Below are 20,833 nucleotides of genomic sequence, written 5' to 3'. Positions count from 1 at the left end.
TTTATGAGTGATCCTAGACAATCACATTTGGTTGCAGCTAAAAGAATCATGAGGTATCTAAGAGGAACGCTCAGTTATGGCATTTTGTTTCCTCATCACACTAAAGGAGATGATAGCTTACACCTTGTAGCCTATTCTGATTCTGATTGGTGTGGTGATCTGGTTGACAAAAGGAGCACCATGGGACAAGTTTTCTTGCTGTCAGGATCACCCATATCCTGGAATTCTAAGAAGCAGACAGTAGTAGCACTCTCTACCTGTGAAGCCGAATACATTGCAGCCTGTGCAGCTGCATGTCAAGCCTTGTGGATATCCTCTCTACTTAAAGAATTAAAGATGTTTACTGGTGAAGCAGTGGATTTGCTGGTGGATAGCAAATCAGCAATTGATTTGGCTAAGAATCCTGTGTCACACGGTAGAAGCAAGCATATAGACACGAAATTCCATTTCCTCATAGATCAAGTAAGCAAGGGGAGGATCAGACTTCAGCATTGCAGATCTGAGAAACAGCTAGCAGACATTATGACTAAATCCATGAAGAGTGAAAGATTTAAAGAGTTGAGAGAGTTTTTGAATGTTGTTAGTTTGTAATTGGTTTGAATCAAGGGGAGGTGTTAGAAGTGATTAAAACATTATAAATACCACCCTTGTACTGAAATATAATATACAGAATAAGAATTCCTTTTTCTCCCACTTTACGTTTTCCTCTGATACTTTCTCTTTCACGTGTGGGTGTGGCTTTGCTCTAACACAAGTAACAAATACTCTGAGTTAACGTTCTCTCTCCACTGTTCATGCCGGGGCCAGCATATATTCGAAAATCATCAGTTATGCCTCTATTCTAATCACGATTACTGTGTTAAAATGATTCTGGGGACAGCAAAATCATGGGATTAAGAAAATGAAACATTACAATATCAAACGCTGTTGATGTTGTCCCTCTATGTTTGTCTGCTTCTTCACAATCCTTTCAATATTTTACTATTAAACAACTAATTATATTCATTTGATTTGACCCAAGTGTTATCACCGAATCTCATCACCTCCATCTTATTTTATGTCTTCTTTTGGCCGCTACCATTCCTCTTTTCCTTTTAACTACTTCTTTATAATACTATTCTTTTGTTAGTCAGCAACATACCCTAATATTATTCCATTTGGAACCAAATCATGGTTTCTTAAAGCAAACAATTTCAGTGCTTAATCAATTCAAGAACAAAAGGATTTTTGTAGTTGGTCGATGGCTAATCCATCGAAGCCATCGGCGCTATGTTTCTCTTATTATTCATCTAATCATAACGATTCGCTTGCACACTCCCATTCTTGTGCCCTTGATTGGTAATTGAACAGAAGAGTAATGGCAAGCAAAATATATATATATATTATATCTAATTCTGAGGATGGTGAAAGCAACAAATTTGCAACAGGATTATGTAGTTGGGATCTTATGCAGTTCAAAGACAAAGATCAGGTTTCGAGTTCCATAATCTCCATGCTAGACATGGGGAAACATAATAATTAATTGCGGCAAGCACATGTAACGTGACCCTGTTTTGTAACTTAAGCTACAAACAAAGTTACGCCTAATTAATTGCCCTCACTTATTCCATCTTCAAATTAAAAAAACCCATTTCCACAGGAACACTTTTGCGGTGAATGGAACCCCACTGAAACAAAAAAGTGGATAAAAAGTGGTGATTTTATTATTTATATAAAGTAGACCTAGTACAATGCATAAGAGATAAGAAAATAAGAAAATAAGAAAGAAAGAAAGAAGCAGGGCTAGTGGGCTAAGGGAAAAAGCCCACATGACTCGGTTCCACATGGGCTTGACAACGATTGGGGCAACAGCAACAGGCACAATCTCGTAATTATCTGAAAGCCCAGTGGCGTTTTGTGAAGCGCGAAACCATATATACCCCCCACGCGCTCTTTAAGCTCCTCCACCTACCTACCCAGCGTTCACACTTGAAATTCCAAAACGAAGCGTTTCACTCTCTTTGGTTAAGACAATGTTGGCGTCGACGGGGAACTGCAGCAAAATCCGGCGCATTGTGCGGGTGCGGCAGATGCTGATGCGGTGGCGGAGGAAGGCGGCGAGGACGGACGTGCCGGCGGGACACGTGGCGGTGTGCGTGGGGCCGAGCAGGAGGAGGTTCATCGTGCCGGCGACGCACCTCAACCACCCCATATTCAAGACGCTCCTGGTGGAGGCGGAGGAGGAGTACGGCTTCTGCAACCACGGTCCTCTCGCTATTCCCTGCGACGAGTCGCTCTTCGAAGAGCTTCTCAGGGTTCTCGCGCGACCCGTCCCAGCCTTCAACACGCTCGAGGATTTTCAGAGACGCTGCCACGTGGACGTATCCACTGCCTTCGACTTTGAATCGCGGCCGTTGCTTCGTGACGAGCCCATTTGCTGAGTTCATCGCTCCGTTTCTCAAATTACAAGAAAGAAACAATCATCACTAACTACTTTTTTTTTTTGGTTTGTATTTTTTTTACCCTGATTACTGATTTGTGGGGTTTTTTTTAGTTGTTAGGGAAATGAAGATAAGGAAGGAAGTGGGGTTTGGATATTATTATTTTATTCGTTGAAAAAGAATATAGTTATGATGGATTGTGAGATTGTCCATTAATTGTATTGTAATTTGTATTATGTAAGATATGCAAATTACTTACTTGGATCATTATTGGCTCCAAATAAGCTTACTTATGCTTGTTGGTTAGATTTATCTTTTATAATTGTTAAAAACTAACTATGATAATTATAAAAAAAAACTTAAAGATGATAAATGTAATATTTTGTGTATTTGTCTATTTTTGAGATTGATATTCTGGATACAATGAGTTTTGTTTTTAGTTTTTGACACATGTTTATAGTTATCATTAGTAAACTTTATTTTATTTATATTAGTTTCTATAATTTTATAAATTTTATTTTTAAATTTCTATAATTAAAAAAATTCTACTATACTCATTATATATGTAATTTTGATCCTTTATAATTCATGTTATATATTTATATAAGAATTAAAAGGTGAAATTTATGTAATTATCGAAACAACAAAAAAAATTAAAATAAAATATTTTTAATTTTAAGAATTAAAATAAAATTTTTAATTATAAGAATTAAAATGTAAAGTTCATGAAAATATAAGAATCAAAAGATAATTAACATGTAAATATTTTTGTGAAGCATATAAATTGGATTGAAATTATTTTAGTTCCATGTCAATTCAGTCAAGCTTACATCCACTACAAAAAAAAAAAAAAAAAAAAAAAAAAGTTAGGTTGCAATGAACCAATTTAAATAAGTTGCACAACTTAAATAGATTAAACCGACTTGATTGACAACTCTACTCTTAAATAGTACCTACATTAATAAAATTAAATAAATAATATTTCAATTTGAATATTGACTGGTTTAGTTCATAAATTAATGTATTTTAGAAAAATTAATGTACTAATTGGAAGAATATTTTAATATTTAGGAGATTATTTAATATGAATTTTAATATTGTGAAGGGTTATATTTATTATTAAATTCAATAACTTATAATATAATTTAAATTTCAATAATTTAACAGTTAAATTAAAATTTTTATTTAATAAATCAAATTTTAATTTTTTTTAAAAAATTTTAAAAATTATTTGATAATTTATTATGTAAAATTAAATTAACATATATTTATAAAAACATATTATTTATTAATTTGAATTCAAATTATATATAAAAAGATGGTTCTATGCATACTTAAAATACTAATTTTTATTCTAACGTTAGGACTAGGAGGACTTATTATTATTACACGTTACGAGGTCTCACACGTTATGAAAATTTTGGAGCTTTAAAAGGACAGAAGCTTGACAGCATAGGTGACTTCTTTCGCTTTTTATTTGTTGACTTTAAAATAACAGATAATAAATACAATAAGAAATATTATCAATATTTTTTATTTATAAATAAAGTGTAAAATAACTTGAAGATTAAATAAATTATAAAAGAAAAATAATAATTTACATAATAATTAATATTTAAATTAATATAAAATATATATATATATATATATATATATATATATAATTTTGTTTTTAAAAAACAGGAAATAAGAAGAAAGGAGGGTTAACTACGTCTCTTGAAACTTGAATGTTATATCGCTATACGTGAAAATGTCAACCCAATCTAATCTCTATGTTTCTACTTCGCACTTTGGAAGGCTCTCATTTGCCTCCACATTCCAGCCCAAAAATTTGACATTTATTTCGTACAGCCACAATCATTATCTAATACTCCCTTAATTTTTTATTTATAGTCATTTTGTCATAATTTATTATTTTTTTTATTGTCATTTTATTAAAATCAATAACTTATTAATTTTTTTTTTCATTTTTACCCTTGATAATTAATGTATGTTTACTGAATAATGTGTCTATTTATTTCTAATGTCTACCTATTTTTCCTCCAATCACCTATGTAAAGTTAATGTTGCATTTAAAAGGGCAATATGTTTCTAACGAAATACTATAAAAAAAAATAGAGGATAGAATAGGAAAGTAAGTAATAAATATTTTTTAAAACTAAAATATCAATCATTTCTTTAAGTTCCGTGCAAAACCTTAAACGACTATGAATAAAAAATGGAGGGAGTATCTTTGGATGGATTCAGTATTTCTCATTTCGAGGATGTTTTTCTCTTTTTTCATTATCAAAGAGTGGTTTATTTAGACGATTTCAGGCATATATATTAAATAAATCGATAGACATCTTCTTTCAAAGTTTTTTTTTATAAATATATTTATAAGAGTAAAAAATTCAACCCTTATTTGAGAATATTAAATACAAAAGGTGAAAAAATATATTAAAAATTAGTATATTGAAGTTAATTAATATTTAAATTTTAAAGGATTCATAACCATTAATATTAATGTAAAACATAAATTAATTAAGAAAAAGAATCTAACCATTAAGGTGGACCTATCGGAAAGAAAGAGTCTGAGTAATATGTACAACAATTTCATTGTCATTGTAATATTTTTATTAGTAAAAAATAGAAATAAAATATTAGTGAAGTAAAATGAAAAAGAAAAGCTATAATGAAATAATTTATTAACATCTTTTTTTATAAAAAAAAATAGTTAAAATTGAAAATTTTGTTTATTTTATGTATAGCTGGCAAAACAAGTAACCCGACTCATATGGGTTAACTCACCTTGATTCAATTTAAAAATGGGTCAATTCGACTCGACTCACTTTTAATTTTCTCAAAAAAATTTTGACTCAGCCCGACGCACTACGAGTTGGTGGGTTATATGGGTCAATCCACCAACCCACCAAAAAAGTAAAAAAAATTATCAACAAGATTCAAAATTTTAAATTATAAATTAACATAATAATAACAAAATTAACATCATTAATAGTCATAAGTCATAACTTAAACTTATCACACAAAATTAAATACAGACTATGATAATAGTCCAAAATAAAAAATTTCAATGTTTCATTATACACAATTAACTATAAACCATAATCAAATTTTAAATTTAAAAAAAAAAAGTAGGTTGGTGAGCTGCCCAACCACCTACCATAAATTCAATCTGGGTGAGTTAGATGAAAGTGGGTCGGATTAAAATATACTTACTTACTATAAAAAAATTATTTATTTTGACCCAATCCGACCCATTTTTAAGGTGGACCGAGTTGATCCACGAGTCACAACCCATTTGGCCGGCTCTAAATTCTTATGCATGGAAATTTTGTTCTTAATTCACGAGAATATAGACAAATTGGAAATTCGTTAATAACACGTTCTCAAATATATTTCTTAACATATATTTTTATAATTGTTTGAAATTTGTTAAAAATAAAAAAGTCGTGTTTCACTGTTCATTTAATAAATTTTAATTATAAGTTTATATTTTTAAAATAATTTCAATCAATAATAATAATAATAAAAATATAGCAGAAGACTATAATAAAAATGTATTATTAGCATTCATCTCAAATACCGTAAATACAGTATAAGTACTCTATGTAACAATTTTTTTTTTTTGAGATGGGCAAGGGCAATCCTTTACTAGCTGCGACATTATCGAGTCATGGTTAGATACGATCATCCAACTCTTAAAATGCCGTTTTGGAAATTCGTACCGTAATTAAATATTATATATATATATATATATATATATATATATATATATATATATATATATATATATATATATATAAGATACTCGTTTACTCAGGAAATAAGTTTATCTAAATTTATTTCGTTCAATAACTCATGTTTTACATCAAATTTTAACAATCTAACCGTTGAATTTAAAGTTCTTAATGCATATATCAAATTTATAAATATTTTAAAAATTTTAAAATTTTAAAATAATTTAATAATTTATTTTATTAATTCAAATTAATGTATAAAATTTGTAAATAATTTTTGAATTTTTTAAAAATTTATAGACTTGATTTATACATTAAAAATGTTAAATTCAATTGTTGAATCATTTAAATTTGATATAAATAATGAGTTATTGAAGGAAATAAGTTTAGATAAACTTAATTATGAAGTAAATGAATCTTTTCTTTTATATATATATATATATATATATATATATATATATATATATATATATATATATATATATATTAGATGTTTGGTCTATTAAAATACGAGTTAATAAGTTTTCTTAATTTTTTTTTAGTTTTTTATACATACGAACGGTAAAGCTTAACTTCTTTATTTTTTATTAATATTTCTTTTGTTTTGAAATTAATCCATAATAATGTATAAATAGAATATACTTATTTAATCTTATTTTTTAAAGACATTTTTAGAATAATAAATTTAAGTTTAACTTAATCCTACAAATTAATGAATATATTTTAATTTAGTACAAGGACAAAAAATTTCATTAAATATATTAATTTTAAAAAAATTAATGAATGTTTTAATGTGTGTCAACAAGTATTTGTCAAGGAATTAAAGTAAATATGAAAAAATAATTAGATACCATTTTTAATGAAAGCCTTTAAAAGAACATAAAAAGCAAAACATTGAATGTTTGAAAAGAATTTTCAGAAGAAAAAAAAGCTTATATGATAATAATAAAAAAAATTCTTAAGCGTAACCAAGCGCACCTTATGTCATTTTGATTGGCACTATCTTATAAAAGGGTCCTAATCGAAGTCAAGTCTTATTTATTTATTTTCTAAATTATCAGACAAAGTAAGTATGAATTTTTTTTAAAGTGTTTTTAAAATATTGAATATCTACTCCTTTTTTTTACCAGGCATTTTTTTTAAAAAGGTTGTTTTTGAAATAAATAATGTATATTTACCTTGATTTAATTTAAAAATACGATTATAAAACATTAAAATTTATAGGAACGTTGCCTCTAATTGGAGAATTACTGAGAATCTTCTTAAAAAGTATATCGTATGGTGCCGACTAGGCCGAGCAATCCGAACGCTTTGCGTACCTGAACTCGCCGAGTACCCGACACCACCGACCCCACACGAATGTACGGAACTTATCGGTACGGTCGGCCAAGGTCAACATCATTACCGGCTTAATTACGGATAAATTAATTAGCATAAACTTCGGATCAGTCCCCTAATTTCCCGGGGCCCAACCCATAATCACGGCCCAACACGAACACCTATAAATAGAACTCCTGAGAGGTACGAAACTACTTTTGACCTACCGCATTTATTACGCCGAGTACTTACTTGAGCGTTGGAGTGTCTTTGCAGGCACCCCCCCCCCTCTCGCTTCGGACCGCCCGGATTGAACGAGAAGACCGAGACCCAAGACCAGACCTACTACAACAAGGATAATTGGAGTGTGTATCCTAACACAGGAATATTTGGCGCCCACCGTGGGGCCGAAGAGACGTTTTCAGCCCCTTTATTAACTCTACGACTGAGACCGAGATATGGTAGTGACCCGTAAAGGACAATCAAAAACGACCCAACCGACTCACAACGTTAATACCGAAGACAATCCCGCCATGACTAACCAAGCGCGTTACCCGTACGGAATGCCCCAAACTCAACCGGAACCCGTGATACAGCAGGTCCAGCCGAATACTGATCAAACCCGACCAAATTTACAAGATGACCTCCGCGCGTTGCGGGAAGAAATGGCCACCATACGCAGGCAAAGAGAAGCCGACGCCCGGGAGCTAGCCGAGTTACGGCGACAGAATGCTGAACTCCGGAACCTGAACCAAACTTGTGTGCCGTCCACCCCCACAGCCGTGGAAGAATTTGCCTATCACGCCCCGACTGAGCCGGTAACTCGAACGCCGAGCACCTCATTGGTAGCCAACAGGGTCGAAACTACCGTCCATTCCCTAAGACACCCCTTTTCACGGAGAATAATGGAAACAACCCTCATGGATCATTGGAAAAACCTCCCAATTGAGAAATATGATGGAACTTCCGACCCCGATGAACACCTGAATGTTTTCCTGACGCAGGCAACTCTCTCCACCCAAGACGACTCGGCCCTGTGCCGAATATTTCCCACCTCACTGAAAGGAAGAGCTCTAAACTGGTTCACCAGGTTGCCGAATTCTTCCATCGACTTGTTTGGCGAGTTGTCATCCCAGTTCACTTTGCAATTTGCGACGAGCAAGCCGTACAGGACGACCTCGTTGGCTTTAGCGGGAGTGCGTCAGGAGAAGAAGGAGAGTCTGAGATGTTTCATGGACCGGTTCAACAGGATTGCCATGGAGATCGGTGATCTCAAGCCAGCCGTGGCGCTGGACCGGTTGAGCACTGCCCTCAGGCCGGGACCGTTCGTCAATAGCTTATGCAAAAAGCCACCTGTGGACATGAATGATCTCCGACGCCGAGCTGAAAAATACATGCAAATGGAGGAGTTGGCCGAAACAAGAAATCAAGCTAGAGCCGAGGAGAATTACAACCGGAAGGAATCTAGCCGGGAACCAACAAAAAAGATCAATGCTGACCCCTCAAATTCCCGCCCCCCGAGAGGACCACGATACACAACGTACACTCCCCTCAACGCTAGCAGGGCTAAGGTATTGGAGCAAGCCCTCTCGTCGGAAATCTTGGTAATACCAAAAAGAGCGAACACGCCCCCAAGAGCGGACAAGGCGAAAGCGTGCCGATTCCACCGAAACCGGGGGCACTCGACGGAAGAATGCTCGGCGCTAAAGGACAAGCTTGAGGACCTTATCAAGCAAGGTCACCTGAAGAACTTTGTCTCACCGCAAGACCACCGGCCAAGAGGGAGAGACGAATACAGTCGGCGAACGTCACCACCAAGAGACCGACGTCACAGGTCCCGTTCGGCCGAAAGGAAAGACCACTCACGAAATTCAAGAGAAGACAACACTCGGCCGAGAAAGATAATAAACACGATCGCCGGGGGTTTCGCCGGAGGAGTCTCCACCTCTTCGGCTAGAAAGCGGCACTTCCCTGCAGTCCGAGATGTAAATACCATGAACCAACAGAAAGCACCGAGGATGCCGACAATCACATTCTCGGACCGAGACTTTCGTGGTGTCGACCCCATCCAAGACGACCCTATGATGATTTCAGTCGAGATGCACAACTGCATCGTGAAGAAAACCCTGGTCGACCAAGGGAGCTCCGCCGACATCTTGTACTGGAATACTTTTGTGCAGCTAGGGATTCCCGAGGAGAGCTTAGAGCCATATCACGAACCCCTAGTCGGTTTTTCTGGCGAAAGAGTGATGACGAGAGGGTGCATCGACCTGTATACCCGTTTCGGGTTTGACCAAAAGACTTCCCGAGAGATCAAGATCCGATACATCGTGGTACACGCCAACACGTCGTACAACGTTCTATTGGGCCGACCCTCGATCAACACGTTGGGGGCCATTGTTTCGACCCCCCACCTGTGCATGAAATTTCCATCGAGGGATAAGCAGGAGGTGATCACCGTGCATGCCGACCAAAAAACTGCAAGGGAGTGTTACCTCTCTAGTTTGAAGGTGCAGCCTCTGGCCGAGCCACCCGCGACAGCAAGAGGGGTAAACGTGGTTAGACAGGAGACAGCCGAGAGCATCGACCTCGATCCTCGTTTAGGGGAAGTGGAACGAATTGAGGCCGCCGAAGACCTCGTCCCTTTCCAGCTCGGCCGATCACCCGAACAAATCACCCAAATAGGATCCCAGTTGAGCGAAACTGATGCAAACCGAGTCAAGCAAACTGTCCGAGACAACAAAGACTTGTTTGCTTGGACGGCGTCAGACATGCCTGGGATAGACCCTGGTTTCTTGTGTCACCGATTAGCAGTGTGCCGAGACGCCCGACCGATAGCCCAAAAGAAAAGGAAAATGGGAGACGAGAAACGAAGGGCTGCAAATGTTGAGGTGCAAAAACTATTGCAAGCAAAGTTCATCCGAGAAGTTACCTACACCACGTGGCTAGCAAATGTAGTTCTGGTCAAGAAGTCAAATGGCAAATGGAGAATGTGTACCGACTACACCGACCTCAATAAAGCCTGCCCGAAGGATGCATACCCGCTCCCTTGTATTGATCGGCTTGTAGACGGTGCGTCAGGGCACGCAATCTTCAGCTTCTTGGATGCATATTCGGGTTTTAACCAAATAAAAATGCACCCGGCCGACGAGGAAAAAACGGCGTTCATCACCGAAAGCGCCAATTTTTGTTACAAGGTAATGCCGTTCGGGTTGAAGAACGCTGGGGCAACCTATCAGAGGTTGATGGACAAGGTATTCCGAGATCAAATCGGCCGCAACATCGAGATTTATGTGGACGATATGGTGGTGAAATCTAACTCCATGGAAGATCACGCGGCCGACCTCGCCGAAGCATTTGGAGCATTGCGTAAACATAACATGCGACTCAACCCCGAGAAGTGCACTTTCGGGGTTAAGGGAGGTAAATTTCTTGGCTTTATGCTATCATCGAGAGGCATAGAAGCTAACCGAGACAAATGCCAAGCTGTAATAGATATGCGGAGCCCGAGCAGCCTGAAGGAATTGTAGCGCCTCTCTGGAAGACTGGTTACCCTGTCCCGATTCCTCCCTCGGCTAGGCGACAAAATCAGTCCGATCACGAAGCTTTTGAAAAAGGCGTCGACTTTCGCCTGGAACAAATCATGCGAAGAGGCCTTCGCAGCATTGAAAACAGCTTTGGCGACCCCTCCGACCCTAACGAGACCGGACCGTTCGAATCCACTGTTGGTATACTTAGCCGTATCAGACGAAGCAATCAGCTCGGTTCTGGTACAAGAAAAGGGAGGCTCTCAGGTTCCCGTCTATTTTGTTAGCCGACTTCTTCAGGATTCCGAGACCCGATACCAACTGATTGAAAAAGTCGCTCTCGGATTGGTACATACCTCCCGACGTTTGAGACACTACTTTCAGAGCCACCGAATGGTCGTGCACACCGACTGCCCGAATTCCAAGGTCCTAGGCAAGCCCGAACTCGCCGGGAGAATGATGGCATGGGCTGTCGAACTCTCGCAATTTGACATTGCGTACAGGCTGAGAGGGCCGATCAAAGCGTAATGCCTGGCCGACTTCGTGAACGAATTACACCCCCATGGCCGCTTCGAAGAACAAAGGTGGACCCTCCACGTGGACGGCTCCTCAAACAGCCAGGGGAGCGGAGCAGGTGTAATCTTAGAGGGGCCGAAGGGCATTACATTGGAGCAATCCCTGCGTTTCCGATTCAAAGCCTCCAACAATCAGGCTGAGTACGAAGCCTTGATAGCCGGGCTCAGATTAGCCGAAGACATGGGCGCGACGAGAATCAAATGTCTGACCGATTCCAAGGTTGTGGCCGAACAAGTAGGTGGTAATTTCCAGGTCAAGGATCACATGATGATGAAATACTACCACACTTATCAAGGGCTGAAGGCAAACTTCCAGGAGGTGTCGGTCGAGCACATCCCACGCGAGAACAACACTCGAGCCGACCGGTTGGCTAGGCTAGCCACAACCAAAAAACCAGGTCACTTGAGAACCATCATCCAACAGAAGATCGACCACCCCAGTGTTGACACGGAATTGATAGCAAATGTCGATGCCGACCACACCGCACCAAAAGATCCCCCAGACTGGCGAGCCGAAATCAAAGCTTTCATCATTGACGGGGTCACACCAGACGATCCGGCCGAGGCCAAACGTTTGCGAACTCAAGCCAGTAGATATACTATCATTGCCGGGCAACTGTACAAACGTGGTTTCTCTACCCCGTTGCTAAAATGCCTCGACCTCCATGAAGCCGATTATGTGACGAGAGAGGTGCACGAGGGAATCTGCGGCCTGCACTCAAGAGCGAGGACAACTGTCTCCAAGCTCTTACGGGCCGGATACTACTGGCCGACCATGAACACCGACTGTGCAGCGTTTGTGAAGAAGTGTCTACCGTGTCAGAAGCATGGGAATCTAATCCACCAGCCGGCCGAGCAACTACATTGCATCTCCCCCGCATGGCCATTCGCTACCTGGGGAGCCGACATACTAGGACCATTTCCGATCGCCAAGGGGCAATGCAAGTTTCTCATTGTAGCGGTGGATTTGTTTACCAAGTGGATTGAGGCCGAACCCCTGGCATGCATCTCCGCCCTCCAGGTTCAAAAATTCCTATGGAAAAACATCATCACCCGCTTCGGTGTCCCTCACACACTAGTGACCGACAACGGCCTTCAATTCACCGATCGAAAACTCAACGAGTTCCTGGCTGGCCTAGGAGTACAACACAAATTTACCTCGGTAGAACACCCACAAACAAACGGGCAGGCCGAGTCGGCCAACAAGGTCATCCTGGCAAAATTAAAGAAACGGCTAGGGGAAGCAAAGGGAGCATGGGCCGAGCAACTACCCGAGGTGCTCTGGGCATACCGATGTACCCCCAATCGACTACGCGAGAGACCCCTTTTCGCATGGCTTATGGGTCCGATGCGATGATCCTAGTGGAAATCGGGGAACCGTCATTCCGCCGAACCCACTTTGATGAGTCAAACAATGAAGCCGAACTCCGAACAAACCTAGACGCGACAGAAGAGGTTCGAGACCGAGCGCTGGTTGTGGCCGAGGCCACCAAACAACGATACAAGAGAAGGTTCGACAGCAAGGTGAAGCCTCGAGCATTCCGAGAAGGAGATCTCGTTTGGAGAGCCACGGGCGAAGCGAGGAAAGATCCGAAGCAAGGGAAGCTCGCCCTAAACTGGGATGGGCCCTTCCGAGTCTGACACAACCTGAATAACGGAGCATTCAAGCTGGAGCACCTGTCCGGAAAGCCTATCCCTAGAACTTGGAACTCAACTCACCTAAAGATGTATTACAGTTGATGTACGAGTGCACTCTTTTCCTTGACCGACTCTTTTGTCCCTAAGGAGGGTTTTGGGTCGGCAAGGTTTTTAACGAGGCACTTAATTAATAAAAAACTTATTTCATTATCTTTCCTCATCCAATATTATGCATGTGTAGACCGCAATGATGCAGAATTCGATCTCGATCGACACGCACCAACGCCGAGAAACCCTCGGCCGACCCCTTCGACGTTCTACCGAGCCCGACAAGTTTCCCTGCCGAGTACCCTCCTCGGCTAAGGATGCACCTAGGCCGAACGTTACTCACGCACCAACGCCGAGCAACCCTCGGCCGACCACTTCGACGTTCTACCGAGCCCGACAGGTTTCCCTGCCGAGTACCCTCTTCGGCTAAGGATGCACCTAGGCTGAACGTTACTCACGTATGTAGACCCCTAAAATTGTCCGGGTCGGAAATAAAGCTTGAAGACTCTTGAGGACTGAAGGAAAGTCAGCCAGAAGGACTCATGGAAGGCCCTAGGAGGATTCTCTGTAGGTCTAGAGGTCTTGTAATAGCTCAAAATAAGGAAGTGGAGGGAATGAAGCCCAATACGGCCTCCCAAAAGTTCAGTACGGCCGTATTGAACATTTTGAACTACAATACGGCCGCACTGAACTCAATACAGCCGTATTAAGAAACCTCAATACGGCCGCACTGAACTCAATACGGCCGTATTGAGGTTTCTTGAACTTCAATACGGCCGCACTGAACTCAATACGGCTGTATTGAGGTTTCTTGAACTTCAATACGGCCGTACTGAATTCAATACGGCCGTATTGTTGTTCAAAAACTCAATACGGGCCGTATTGACCCCCAGAGGCCGTACTGCGCCCCATCCCTATAAATATGACGTCAATTGGACGTCATTCTACACTTTTACACTGAGTTTTAACCCTCTTCTTGAGTATTCTGGGTTTTTTTGAGCAGTGCTCTGCCTAGAAATCACTCGGAGAGTTGATCCGACAAAGTTCTCGAGTTCTGAGCTTTTTGCTTGAGTCTCGAACTGAGTCGAAGGGAAATCCTCCGGATTTCCATAGTTAAAATTTTCTAGGAGGGAGCGAGTGGGCTTGTAGAGCGAGGGAACGCCACAAAGCTTCCCAGTTTTACTTGAATATAAAAGCACGCTTCAAAGGTTTCTTCTTAAGACCTTCCTTTTACTGCTTTCTGTGTGTATATTTAACTGTCATCATGTAGATAGTTAAGTTATAATTGTTTAGAATAAATAGGGGTAATTTAGTAATTTCGCACTATTATTTTTAGAAATAATCTGTCATAGGGAACCCGAAAGGGGCGCTGTGGGGTGCTAACACCTTCCCCACGCGTAACCGACTCCCTTACCCGACTCTGGTTGTCATGGCCGAAGTCGATTTTTGAATCGATTGTCTTAAACTTCTTTTTCCAATATTTTGAGTAAAACATTGGTGGCGACTCCATGAACCCTTCCTTTTTATGAAAACCGCTAATCCATGGAGGGTCCCGCTTGGGATTAACATGGATTGGTGAGCCTTTTAATAAAATTGCTCATTTGACAAGGTCTCAGTTTGAGAATAAGTCATTCTAGCAATCCATATTTTTAAACAAATAAAAGAGTCCAACCATCCTTCGCGAATGCCGAAAGCCCGTTTCGGGCCGGTGGCGACAACGTACCAACGCCGAGCAACCCTCGGCCGACCACTTCGACGTTCTACTGAGCCCGACAGGTTTCCCTGCCGAGTACCCTCCTCGGCTAAGGATGCACCTAGGCCGAACGTTACTCACGTACCAACGCCGAGCAACCCTCGGCCGACCACTTCGACGTTCTACCGAGCCCGACAGGTTTCCCTGCCGAGTACCCCCTCGGTTAAGAACGCATCTAGGCCGAGTAGCATACACCACCAGCATTTAAACCCAGCACAACGCCCCGACTCCCAATGGGTCGGGCCCAACACGCTTTGGCCAAGCTACCTCCTACTCGCGTAAGTAGAACAAGAACCCGCTACGCACCATACATGGTAGCGTCATCACTTATGGCCGATTCATTTTAACTTAGCATTCAAATGAAGTCTCGTTATTAATAATGGCTGATTAAGCCGACCTCTCGAAAAGGTTTCATTTCCACCGAGTTGAGAAAGGGAAAACCCTCGGTTAAGCTGAGGCCGATTCATGTTAACACCATCCAAATGAAGTTTCATTATTAATAATGGCAGATTGAGTCGATCGCTCGCAAAGGTTTCGTTTCTATCGCGTTGTGAAAAAACCCTCGGTTGAGGCGCGTTCGGTTCATCTTAACTTGAAATAAAAATTGTCTATTTAATTAGTGCCGATCAAAACGGCTACTTACAAAAAATTAAATCAGCCTACACCCCCGACACCTAAGGCCGAGCTAACAAAAGGCGCTACCGGCCAAATTACAAGTAATCCCTAACCCTAGCAGGCCATACAAGCCGATCCTATTCAACCGCCGGCTCCACCGGGTTCCCGTCTCCGACAACATCAATTATCTGGTCATCCTCCCTAGTTGATTGCACCGGGGCCCGACTGGACATATTTTGGCACGGGGCCTCGGCATCTGGCTCGACCCCTTGGGGGAACTCGGCGTAGCTCATAAACTTGCCACCCAAGAAGTCCCGACTAACATCAAACTGAAAGTCAGCCGGGACGTCGCAAAAGTGGTAAGCCTGCCGAACAGCATGATTGAAGCCGGCGTCACGTTGGGAGAGAATTTGCTCGGTGGCCTCGGCCTCGAACTTCGCAGCCGACTCCTTAAGCCGGGTGATCTCGTTTGCAGCAGCGGCGGCGTCGGCCTTCATCTTTTGCACGGTCAGCTTCAGGTCATCGGCCTCTCTGCGATACGCATCGGCGACCTTCTTCAATTCCTCAGCCGATTCAGTGGCCTTGGCATTAGCACTCAAGGCATCTTTCACCGTCGCCTCAGCATCTTTCAAACGGCTTTGGAGCCTCTCGGCCGAGACCGCCGACCTCATCATCACATGCTTGGCCACGAGGGAAGTCCGAGCATCAAGCTCACAGAAGAGCTTGTACTCGGCCTCCGTTGACATCCCCTCCAAGTATTGAAGTTCTCCCCCGGTAGTAACGTCGAGACTGACCAAGTTCTCGACCTGCACGTCCGAAGCCAGGAAGTTGGACCCCGCAACAACAGCAGGAATGGCGAAGGCCCCACACCCTGCTTGATCTAGTGATAGCTGCTTCGGCCGCTTGGAGGAAGAGCTCGGTCGTTCCGACTCAAGGTTTTGTTCGGCAGCCCGAACCCTAGACGACCCCCCTTTCTTTTTGGGATCGGACATCGGAATCAGGACGTGAGGAGGCTTGTCTCGTTGTGCCTTGAGGGCCGATCTCGCCGGCGGCACCTTTTCGCTCTCCTTTGCTTCCTTCGCCCTCTTGGCGAGCATCGCGACCACGTCAAGTTTGCCTCCGGCCATCAATCCTACAACAAAGCAAATTTTAACATCAATTAAAAACGGTGCTACATTACCGAAGCCTAAGGTACATACCTAGCAAGTCCATCTCGAAATGAGACGTCTCGAAAATATCCAGGAGGCTTTGGACGGGTAGTTCCTTCGGCAATTGGTCGAGGAGTTCTACAATCTCTATGTCCTCGGCAGAGAGTTTTGATTTTGATATAGCCTCGTAACGAGTCGGACGCCTCGTCCAGTAGAAGGGGAATAGGGGAGTGTTTTCGCGATCATAGAAACAATCTCTCATGTCCGACCCCCAACGAACCTTAAAAAACCCACTCTTAAACCCTTTTGTAGGACGAGGTAAAGGCTTGAAGAAACCCACGCTTCGGCACCCGAGACAACGATACCCACTTCACCGGTTTACTCGGCCGAAACGTATAAAAATATAGAAACGCCAACGGCCGAGGCGTGAGTCCTAAGCATAGACAGAGGTTTCGGAATGCCTGCATTGCCGCCCAGGCATTCGGATGTAATTGGGTCGGCGCAACATTTAGCACTCGGAGCACACCCATCTGGAAATCATCAAACGGCAATTGGACCCCGAGATCTTCGAACCAGCACATGTAGGCGTAGAAGTAGTCGGCCTCGTCGTCACTTGGTTCCAGAAAGACGAAATCAGTGTTCGGCCCATCGTCCTCGCACGCCTCGGCAAGCAAAGGAAATTCGCCGTCTCCGCTGCCAAAACACTTCTCCAAAGAAACAAAGGTGTCTAGCATGGCTTGGTCAGACCACTTGGAGAAATATATGTCGACCTCTCCGTCTACCCATTCATACCCCGGCATCTCCAGAGAGCCATATTCAATCCTCGCTCTCGGCTTAGGTCTCGAAGTGACCTTACGTTTACCTCGACCACCACCGATCACTTCCATTACACCCCCCTGAATCTCCACGTCGGCAGGCTCTACCCCGACCGAAGTCACCCCCCTCTTGTCAACTTCGACAGCTCGCGCCAGAGCCACACCCAGATTCGGCGGTGGTGAGATCTCAACCACCTCATCCCCACTATCTTCTGGCTCGGGGCGGTCGGAAGGAAACACTACCTCGCACTGCAGAGGCGGCAACCTAGATATCTAACTTGACCCCGACCCCTCTCTACTGGAATTAGTGTCTGAACCCTCCGAGGACGTCCAACTCCTTGCCGAGGAATATCCCTTATCCATTTATTGCTAAAAAATAACGAATACAAAATTTACCTTGCTCGGTTAGCTCGGTCGAATCTGATTATGAGAGACCTCGGAGAATTTACAGCAAGTAAATTCTCACACGCCCCCCTATTTATAGGTGAGGTAAACGGGGAAGGTGAAAAGCCTTAGCAAGACCGGGACCGTTCGATCTAGAACATCCAACGGTCCAGATTAAATAACCGTTGGGCCTGTAACCGCCAAGGCCAACGTGGCAAGTCACACTCGTTTCAACCTCGGCACGACCTCCAACACACAATGAGGTCTCGGCACAACAATTAATTCCAATATTTGAGGCCCACTCATCTCGGCGGTCTCGGTATCGGCTCCCAACATCTAAAAAGGCCACGACACGACCTCAAATTTGGGCATTTTCAGGCCACTTCTATCAGAAATCTCGGCATGATTTCCAGGCCACCTTGTCAACTCTAGGAACCCTCCATCGGAGTCCACGCGTCGATTTCACAACGCGTAATCCAAGGAGGGTTCGGCTCATCGACGCCGAGAGCTCGGTGCAGCGTTACTTCAGGAGATTAAACCCCCCCCCCCCCGAATTCAGGCCTCGCGAGAAATAAGGCCGGGACCGAACACCAGGCGTTGAATGGCTAAGCTTTCTTTATCGTCTTCATCTTTTCTATCCTCGACGCTGAGGGGGTTGTATACCGTATGGTGCCGACTAGGCCGAGCAATCCGAACGCTTTGCATACCCGAACCCACCGAGTACCCGACACCACCGACCCCACACGAATGTACGGAACTTATCGGTACGGTCGGCCAAGGTCAACGTCATTACCGGCTTAATTACGGATAAATTAATTAGCATAAACTTCGGATCAGTCCCCTAATTTCCCGGGGCCCAACCCATAATCACGGCCCAACACGAACACCTATAAATAGAACTCCTGAGAGGTACGTAACTACTTTTGACCTACCGCATTTATTACGCCGAGTATTTACTTGAGCGTTGGAGTGTCTTTGCAGACACCCCCCCTCTCGCTTCGGACCGCCCGGATTGAACGAGAAGACCGAGACCCAAGACCAGACCTACTACAACAAGGATAATTGAAGTGTGTATCCTAACACAGGAAAAAAAGAATATAGCAAAACTCTTTCAAAAGAACACCATACAAAAAAGAAAACTTTTTCTACATCTTTATTTATGAAATATTTGAGGCCATAAGAATTGGTCTTAAATCATCATACACCGCCGGATAGCAATATGATTTGACGCGAGCTTGCTCATCTAAGTGACTTTTATCCAAAGGGTTTTTCATATTTGCAATAATTGAGCAAGCACGATAGTTAGAAAACGTAAAGGATTGGGGTATATATCATACATCCATGACATAAAGTCGAAAAATGAAAACAATTATAACGATAAAGATTTCTTGTATAGTTATTATTTTATTAATTAAAGTAATGTCGACTTGTCAAAAGTATCATAATCAGGATCTAAGTAAAGTTAGCGAAACACGAAAAAATTATACATTGAATCAAAATCTAAATCAAACTCGTTCAATTCTCCCTGATGTGATGTAAAATTGTAAATGCATGTTTTCTTTCCATCTCTCTTTTTGTCTGATATGAACGATCACTCCAAGCTTTTCTCCCTCACTTTTTATCATTCATTTCCAATGGCTGCAGGAGGCTCTTCCCATTTTTCTTTTTGCTATTTTATTATCATTTTTTGTTTTGTTTTGAATAGTGTTTTTTCTTGAGCTTGACCCCCTCAATTAACGAAGCATTCAACTTTTGTTTTTGTCCGTACATGATCGTTTTTTCAGATCATTATATTCTTCAGTACTGATATAAAGTTATCCTTGGTCAATGTCAGGATAGCCCAGGAATCCAAATGGAGATATTCATATTTTACCTTTTTGAGGAATGGAGAGTCATTTTAATCAACGGGTTAACCAAGAAAACACAACCATAACACTGTCATAACAGAAAGTAATACTTTTTTTCTTTCAAACAAGATAGAATAATTATAGGTTCTAAAACTCTTTCTTTACATATTTAATACTGAATACAAATTTAAAAGTTTTTTTTTATAATTTAGTAGAGAATCATTAAAAACGTTTTTAATTTTTATGAGATCATTATTAATTAAGTTGAAAAATTTTTGTGATTCGTTTTTCTATTGGTCATGAATATTCTTCATTGAAATACCTTTTAAGTATTTGACGAGTTAAAATAATATTATATCAGTTAATATACTCGTTAGATGATAGTGCATATTTTAATTTAAAACTTGAAATTAATGAGCACACACATATTTTTATTTATTTTTCACTCATATCATACATACCCAAATAATTTCTAACCACGTAAAATTTATGACTTGCATAATGTAAAAGAAAAACCAGAGTGAAAAAGTTGAACATGACATGGATCACGGGTTTCAGTTGCTGACAACGTAAAAGAAAAGGTAGTTGAGTGGATATACTGTTAACATAGAAAGAATAATAAAGTAGTGTATGTACATGTGCATGTGCATGTGCATGTCCATGTGCAAGCACACTGCAATTGCAATTGCATAGTCATTGAAGCGCTATTAACGGCAAGAGATTTGTTCCGTAAAGCAAGATCATTTACTGGCAGTGCCATAGGCATAATCCTTTGATTGGAGGGTGGATTGAAAACTGAAAGGGTAAAGTGAAGGATTATTAGTGTTGTGGGGTTTCGATTAAGAGTGATTGAGCCCTAATCAGCACGTTAATGGGTATGGCCAAGAAAAGTAAAGGAAAGGGCCCACTCCGAGTCTTTGAATAATGATGGTATAAAAGTATCCAATCCGAGACCAACTGATTGTTTCCATGGAAAGCATTACTTGGGTCAGCCTCAATGGATCTT

At 41.4% G+C, this 20,833-nt stretch overlaps 2 protein-coding genes across 2 annotated transcripts; both read left to right on the top strand.

Annotated features, from left to right (window-relative positions):
• The first annotated feature begins 1,749 nt into the window (after positions 1 to 1,749).
• On the top strand, positions 1,750 to 2,687 carry LOC109799041 (auxin-responsive protein SAUR71). The gene has a single exon (XM_020359520.3). The coding sequence runs from the start codon at positions 2,013 to 2,015 to the stop codon at positions 2,418 to 2,420; it is 408 nt and encodes a 135-aa protein (XP_020215109.1). The 5' UTR covers positions 1,750 to 2,012; the 3' UTR covers positions 2,421 to 2,687.
• Positions 2,688 to 7,935: 5,248 nt separating this feature from the next.
• LOC145950757 (uncharacterized) lies at positions 7,936 to 11,007 on the top strand. Its single transcript, XM_083062455.1, has one exon. It carries the CDS (start codon positions 7,936 to 7,938, stop codon positions 11,005 to 11,007), a length of 3,072 nt encoding a protein of 1,023 aa, XP_082918581.1.
• Positions 11,008 to 20,833: the final 9,826 nt, after the last annotated feature.

This window comes from Cajanus cajan, chromosome 8 (assembly GCF_000230855.2).
Source record: "Cajanus cajan strain Asha chromosome 8, NIPB_CcT2T_4, whole genome shotgun sequence".
Taxonomy (NCBI): Eukaryota; Viridiplantae; Streptophyta; class Magnoliopsida; order Fabales; family Fabaceae; genus Cajanus; species Cajanus cajan.
The sequence above is the reverse complement of the archived record's forward strand: the minus strand, read 5'-3'. Positions and strand labels throughout refer to the sequence as shown.